At 37.6% G+C, this 7,269-nt stretch overlaps 1 protein-coding gene across 2 annotated transcripts; it reads left to right on the top strand.

Annotated features, from left to right (window-relative positions):
- Positions 1–1,315: 1,315 nt before the first annotated feature.
- Positions 1,316–6,869, top strand: LOC127138253 (protein STICHEL). 2 transcript variants are annotated; one of them, XM_051064659.1, is made up of 6 exons: positions 1,316–3,462; positions 3,594–3,813; positions 4,217–4,762; positions 5,330–6,011; positions 6,392–6,473; positions 6,583–6,869. In XM_051064659.1, exons 1-6 carry the CDS (start codon positions 1,549–1,551, stop codon positions 6,676–6,678), a joined length of 3,540 nt encoding a protein of 1,179 aa, XP_050920616.1. In that variant the 5' UTR covers positions 1,316–1,548; the 3' UTR covers positions 6,679–6,869. The 2 variants fall into 2 exon arrangements, with proteins under 2 accessions (XP_050920616.1, XP_050920615.1); XM_051064658.1 differs by having other exon boundaries at positions 6,577–6,869.
- The last annotated feature ends 400 nt before the right edge of the window (positions 6,870–7,269 follow it).

Raw genomic sequence — 7,269 nt, 5'->3', positions numbered from 1 at the left:
AACACGCCCTCAGTCATATGATGCCCTCACATCAGTAAAAGCACGCTCTAAGAAGCCCTTGCAGGTAAAAACTAAGACAATTTCTAATGTTTCCCAGCCCACCCAGTCGACCAAGATATCTTTCTTCACCTTCCCAGCAATACTCGGTACGATATACATGATAAGAACCCATATGAATAAGAACCTGATGCAAAAAAGATAATATAGATAAACAAGTTCAAATGCAGACACCTCCTACCAGAAAGTGTTGACAACAAGAAAAATCTCTCGAAAAGTGAAACACAAGTGTCAAAAGCTCACTACCCAGAAACCCTAGAAAAAAGGCAAAAGCAAAAAAATAATATTTATTTCAAAGAAAAATGGATCGACCGGCTAGGCATGCCAAATGCCAACGAGCGAAGATCTCATATAAACTTGACCAAAGTTGGAATGGAGAACTTGCAAGAAAGAATGGAACGAAGAAGTAGAAAAAGTTCTTTTGCAGGTCGCTAATGACAAAAATGACGTTTCAAAAGCCATTATATGGTAAAGATAGTATGATCCATTCACCACCAACGATTGAGATTTCATTAAAAGTTGTTCAAAGTAATCATGCACTCTAGAGATGAGGAAATGTCATCACAAGTTAACGTAGGGACATGTGTCACTCTTTCCCAACAAAACATTACATATTACAAGAAAAACATTAAAAATGTCCATTCTCGATGACATTGATGTCCCATCAAAGATTTTCACGTTCCAAGGTCCAATAGTCGGGTAGGAACACATCTTGCAAGCCATAGTTTTATGGGGCAACTGTTTTGGACCATCAACAAGGCCCAACAATAAAGCAGAAGTGATAGAGCGTGTAGAACATGTTAACTTCCGTGATCCACACCTGACTCCACACTTTTTGTTGTTAACTGCTTTTCCTATTTACGAGGAAAGACACGTCATTTATAAGTTATTCAAATTCATTCTCATTATCGCATCAATTTTGACTCTCTTAATAAGAAAAAAAATGGATAATAGTTAGTAGACCATAACAATATTGCATATTTCTTTACATGCTTGCGAAGGAAATAAAATGATTAAGAGGAAGTTAGATATTGAGTATTATTGATCATAAATAAGATAGAGTAGGGAGATAAGACATGATAATCAATAAGTTATTATTAATTATTGTAGTAATTATTAATTACAATAATTATTGTAATTAACTCTTTTAACAAAATCAAGACAAGAATAAAAGGGAAACTAACGCAAAACTCACCCAATATCTTTCCTTTATTATTTTATATTTTTTGTCATAAAAGCATTGTCATATATATTTAATTATGAATCCTATAGTAGTTAAATGCATATGATAATCGAGAGCGTAAAAGAAGAGAAAGAATCAAAACAATGAATAAATAAAAGCAAATTTCGAAATATAAAATTTCCAACAGCAAGAAATGTGAGTGTCTTCTTCTTCTTCCTCCGTTGTGTGTAGTTCAGATCTGCTACGGCCGTTTGTAGGTGAACTCGTCCCTGTTATCGTGAATGTAGCAGAGAGAGAGAGAAAAAAAGATGAATGATCCAAGTAATCTTCATTTGAAGAAGGAGCTTACTCAAATTCGAAAAGCTGCTCGTGTTTTGAGGGATCCAGGCACTACTTCTTCATGGAAATCTACCTCGAGATCTGTTGCTGCTGCTGCTTCTGCTTCTGCTACCACTCCATTGAAGACCAATCTCAATTCATCTCATGCTTCTGCTAATGCTAACAAGACTGTTTTCTTGTATAACTGGAATAACTCTAAATCCATCAAAGACGAAGAACAAGGTCGCGTTAGAGAAGAAGAAGAGGAAGATGAAGATGGTTCTTCCTCGCTACTTGGAAGTTTGGAGGGATGTTTGAGCGATGCGCGCAACGGTTGTGATTCAAAGAGTGACGGTGGGACCAGACGAAACCCGAACTCTAGAAGAACGGTTCCTCTTCATGTTAATAAGAAGAAAAAGAGTAAGAAAAATCGTTATTCTTTGTCGCCATTGGTTAATAATGATGATTCTGATGAATATTGTAACTCGCTTTCTGGGGCTTCTTCGCTTCTTTTTAAGCTTAAGAGTAAGAATAAGAACTCGTCTAAGTTTGTTAGAAGGACTAGTTTGAAAGAGGATTCTTCTTACTCCTATAGTACCCCTGCATTGTCAACTAGCTCTTTTAATAGGTATCTTCGACGTTATCCTAGCACTGTTGGGTCGTATACAACTTCTATGAATGATGGTGATGATGAAATTGATGAGCGTATGGATCTGCCGGGGAGTCGCGGGTGTGGGATTCCGTGTTATTGGTCGAAGAGGACACCGAAACATAGAGGGGGATGTGGGAGTTGTTGTTCTCCTTCGTTTTCGGATACTTTGAGGAGAAAGGGTAGTAGTATGTTGTGTGGAAGTCAGTCTATGTATTCAAGACACCGGAGATCGTCTTCTTCAACTTCTCAGCCGCAGAAACGGAGAATGTATTTGAGGAATGGTCGTGGAGGAGGAGGAGGTGTTGTTCCTTTGCTTAATAGCACTAGCAGTGGTGATGTAAGACAATGTTCGTCGTCTATTGGTATTGGTAGGAGTAGGACGGATGATGAACTTTCTAGTAACTTTGGGGAGCTTGATCTTGAGGGATTGAGCAGACTTGATGGAAGAAGGTGGTCATCAAGTTGTAGGAGTCAGGAGGGTCTGGAGATTGTCCCTATCAATGGAGGTGATGAAGAAGGCTCCTCCGAAAACGGTAGAAGTTTCAGCCACAAGTATAAGCCTTTGTTCTTTGGTGAACTCATTGGGCAGAATATTGTGGTTCACTCACTCATCAATGCTGTTTCCAGAGGCAGAATTGCTCCTGTGTATCTTTTTCAGGGTCCTCGTGGGACTGGCAAAACATCTACTGCTAGGATATTTTCCACTGCATTGAATTGTGGGGCTTCTGATGAAGGTAAGCCTTGTGGTTACTGCAGGGAATGTGCTGATTTCATTTCTGGTAAGAGCAGTGATCTGGTGGAGGTCGATGGGTCTAATAAGAAAGGGATTGATAGAGTTAGATATCTGCTGAAAAGATTGTCGGTTGGGTCTTCTTCGGCGGCCTCCTCGCGATATACGGTTTTTGTTATTGATGAATGTCACTTGTTAACCTCCAAGACATGGCTTGGATTTCTCAAGTTTCTCGAAGAACCACCTCAGCATGTTGTGTTCATATTTATAACATCAGATATTGACAATGTGCCAAGAACAATACAGTCTCGATGTCAGAAGTACCTTTTCAATAAAATTAAAGATGGGGATATTGTGACAAGGTTAAGGAAAATATCTACTCAGGAGAACCTCGACGCTGACACAGATGCCCTGGATCTTATTGCCATGAATGCAGACGGTTCACTTCGCGATGCAGAGACAATGTTAGAGCAGCTTAGTTTGCTGGGAAAAAGAATCACTACTTCTCTTGTCAACGAACTTGTGAGTTTGCTGTGGCTATTTTTCTTTGAAATGTAACGGTTCTGACAATGCTTTTGTCTTTCAAATAAGTTTTCCTTTTGGTTGTGTGTATATCATTTACAAATAATGCTCTTTTGTATCACCTGCAACAGGTAGGAGTTGTTTCAGATGAAAAATTATTGGAACTTCTGGAATTAGCAATGTCAGCAGACACTGCAGAGACGGTGAAAAGATCCAGAGAACTGATGGACTCCGGAGTTGATCCAATGGTTTTGATGTCTCAACTAGCTGGCCTTATTATGGACATCATCGCTGGATCATATGCGGTTGTTGACACCAAACCCGACGGTTCATTCTTTGGTGGCCGGAGTTGTGAGTCAATCTCTGTTTCCATTTCATAAGATCTTTATTTTTGTTCATCATATTTTTGCATTGATATGGTGAGTTGATCTTTAAAATCTAGAGAATAATCTGGCGTGTTATTTAGTTCAATGCCATTCCTCATTCTAAAGTTTAGAGTGACTGAAAAAGAAAAGTCCTCCGGTATAATGAATTTCGACAATGTCAATTGGGAATGCTTTCTGATCTTCTTTTTTGTTGACCTTAGTCTTTGGTACATATTATCAATACACTACATGTTTAGAGAATGTTATATCTGCTTTGGTCATTTTCTCCTATATGTGTTTTGGGTGCTTTTTGTCCCTTTGGATTGTCATACAATGAAAATCATACAATCGGATGATTATTGAAATATGCAATTGGATTTCATGCTCAGTGAATGAAGCGGAGTTGGAGAGGTTAAAGAATGCCTTGAAGCTTCTCTCAGAGGCTGAGAAACAGTTGAGGACTTCCAGCGAACGCACAACGTGGTTTACAGCAACTCTTTTACAACTTGGTTCTGTACCTTCTTCGGACATTACTCAGTCAAGCAGCAGCAGGAGGCAGAGCTACAAGACAACAGAAGATGAACCATCAAGTGCTTCAAGAGAAGCTACTTCTTTCAAGCACAAGTCAGGCCTCCAATATATGTCTCAAAAATCAACACCCACTGCTTCCCACCAAAAAGCAGTAAATGGCAGTTCCAGCCTTCAAATTGATGGTTTCAGCTTGAAATCAAAGCCGTCAAATAGCCCGGTTATAAATGATGGCTCCACAGTGGTCTCGTCTGATGATCTTATAGTTGGGAATACAATGTTTAGATGCATAGATTCAGAGAAGTTATGCGATATATGGGCATGTTGTATTGAGAGGTGCCACTCTAAGACATTAAGACAGCTGCTACAAGATTACGGAAAGCTTGTGTCCATATCTGAAGTTCAAGGTAAGCTGATAGTATGCTCAAAACTGATGTTCTCGCTTTGTACTACTACTAAGCTCTTTACATTTAACAACCTGATACAAGATGCTTTTTATTGCTATGCTTTTCAAATTCTGAAGCTGTCAGTAATTCACTTATGCATCGCTTTTATTGATGGTAACTATCCATTGATTGCTTGCTTTTCATAAATGTTTCTGCATACGTCTCTTTTTCAGTTCAGTTATGTCTAGTTCGAATCATTAAAACAAGCTAATGATGCTTTACTGGTTACTAGATATTTTGTGAAATATTATATACCTAAGAATATGTTAAGTTCCTAGCAGTTTAAGATTTCTAAAAACTAAGATAACACAGTTATCCCTAAAATAGCATATTCTATCATGGACCTATTATTTATGCAGCGTTATTCCCTCTAATATAATTTATACATATTCTAACAGTTCTTTCTCGTTCCTCCGCTGTATATCATCTCTCCCTGTTCTTTCCTCTGATTTACACCTTATTACTAAAAGTCGGCTTTTGTTTTGTCATGTATTGTTCCCTTCTCCTAATGTGTAGTTCTTCTAGCAGGTGTTCTTGTAGCATATGTTGCATTTGGGGATGAAGATATTAAACTCAGGGTTGAAAGGTTCTTAAGCAGCATTACAAACTCATTGGAGATTGTTCTTAGACGCATTGTGGAGGTCAGAATTATCCTCTTGCCAGATGGTGAAGGTGAAAATCAGGTTAATTTGCCGGGTTTAAAGCAAGCCGCGTTACCACTGACAAGTGAGAACGAACAAAGGCGAGGAGGCCATATGAATGGAAACATGTCATATTCAAGTTTGCATCAATCTGCCATAGGTTCATCAGATATTCTGACCGAAGGAAATGGCGTGAAGGAAAGAAGACGGGATAATCCAGTACAGAGAATTGAATCCATCATTCGTGAGCAGAGGTTGGAAACTGCCTGGTTGCAGGCTGTAGAAAAAGGTTCCCCTGGATCATTGAGTCGCTTGAGACCTGAGAAGAATCAAGTCCTGCCTCAGGATGGTGCTTATTGTGTAAGCTCAATGGAGTCCATGGATTCATTAAGATTTTCCTCTCAACAGCATAGAGAAGATGGCTCAAATAGTGATCTTAAAATTTCGGGCCTTAAAAATGGAAGGGTCCTACCGAAGGATCAGATTGGTAAAAGGTCTGACAGTCATCCAATGTCCCCAAGTATATTGCATGACAGCAGTTTAGCAACAATGTCTGGAAAAGATAACCCGTAAGTCTTCCATCAATTGTGCAATCTATTTCTCTTGTACAATATTGTATTAAAACTCTATCAAATTGCTTGGTGAAGTCATTGCATGATTGGTGGCCAAAGTAGCTGTCATGTTTAGAATGTGTTTCTTGGATGCACAAACTAATAATTTCTTGTAGGATAGTGGAATAATTATCTTTGAAAAGTTAAAAAAATGATTCCAATGCTTTAACTACTCATATAGAAATAACTATAAAATGTATAATTTAAATGGTAAATATTGGGGAAAAAAATACTAATTTGTCTAAAGAGGGATATATCTTTTAGATATTTTGGTTGTTTTTGTCAAAATTCAGGTTACATTTGTTGCTTACTGCCATTGCTAATTGTTTTTTCTGCAGGGGTTATGAATCGGGTTCGGGAGGTAGAGGCTGTGGATTTTTATGTTGGAATAGAAAGTCCAACAATAAAAGGACAGGGAAGGTAACTACAATCTGAGCTTATATATTCTGAAAATTCATCTACTTGTCTAAATAACCAACAATAACAAATCTAATGTCTGATCAAACTTGTTTAATTCTGTTAGAAACAGATAAAAGGCACCCCAGTTGGAGGATCACGTAAAGCCGGGCGTTCTTCAGTGCTTGGCGAGTATGGTAAGCGAAGGAAAAAGGAGCAGAAAAGATAAGGGGTCATTATATATTCTTTTTCCTTAGAAATTTTCCCTACTTTTTCTTTCTTTATTCGATGGGGGCGATTCTTCAAGGATGTGAGTGTAAAATATGAAAGAATTCGTTGTTCAGCAGCTTCTATTTATGTTCTCCTTTTGCTCCATCCTTTGTTTATGAAATGAATAAAGAGAAACAGTAACTTTTTTTATACTTTCTTCATAATCATAATTGCTTTAATAATTTTTGTCCTTCTAAATTGTGTCTTGTTAAGAGAAGTATCATTTACTTTTTCCAAATATAAACGGTTAAAAATGAAAAAAGCTAACAATACATATAAAGTTGTTGAATTATATTTGGCATTGTTTCAACTAAGCATAGTAATAGTAATAATAGAAAACGAAGATGGGAATGAGTTAGTAACATGGTAAAAAGTGATTATAGTTGAGTTTCAGGAAAAGCTGGTTTGGTACTTGATAGTAGTGAGTGTGAACGAGCGTGCATATAAAGGTACTTTGACCATAGTAGGTAAAGCTTATGCTATCTTTAATAAATTGAAAACAGCAACTGAAGATTGAGACCTGTTATATACTTATATTTATATTGTTTGA

The sequence above is a fragment of the Lathyrus oleraceus genome, chromosome 4 (genome assembly GCF_024323335.1).
Source record: "Lathyrus oleraceus cultivar Zhongwan6 chromosome 4, CAAS_Psat_ZW6_1.0, whole genome shotgun sequence".
Taxonomy (NCBI): Eukaryota; Viridiplantae; Streptophyta; class Magnoliopsida; order Fabales; family Fabaceae; genus Lathyrus; species Lathyrus oleraceus.
The sequence above is the reverse complement of the archived record's forward strand: the minus strand, read 5'-3'. Positions and strand labels throughout refer to the sequence as shown.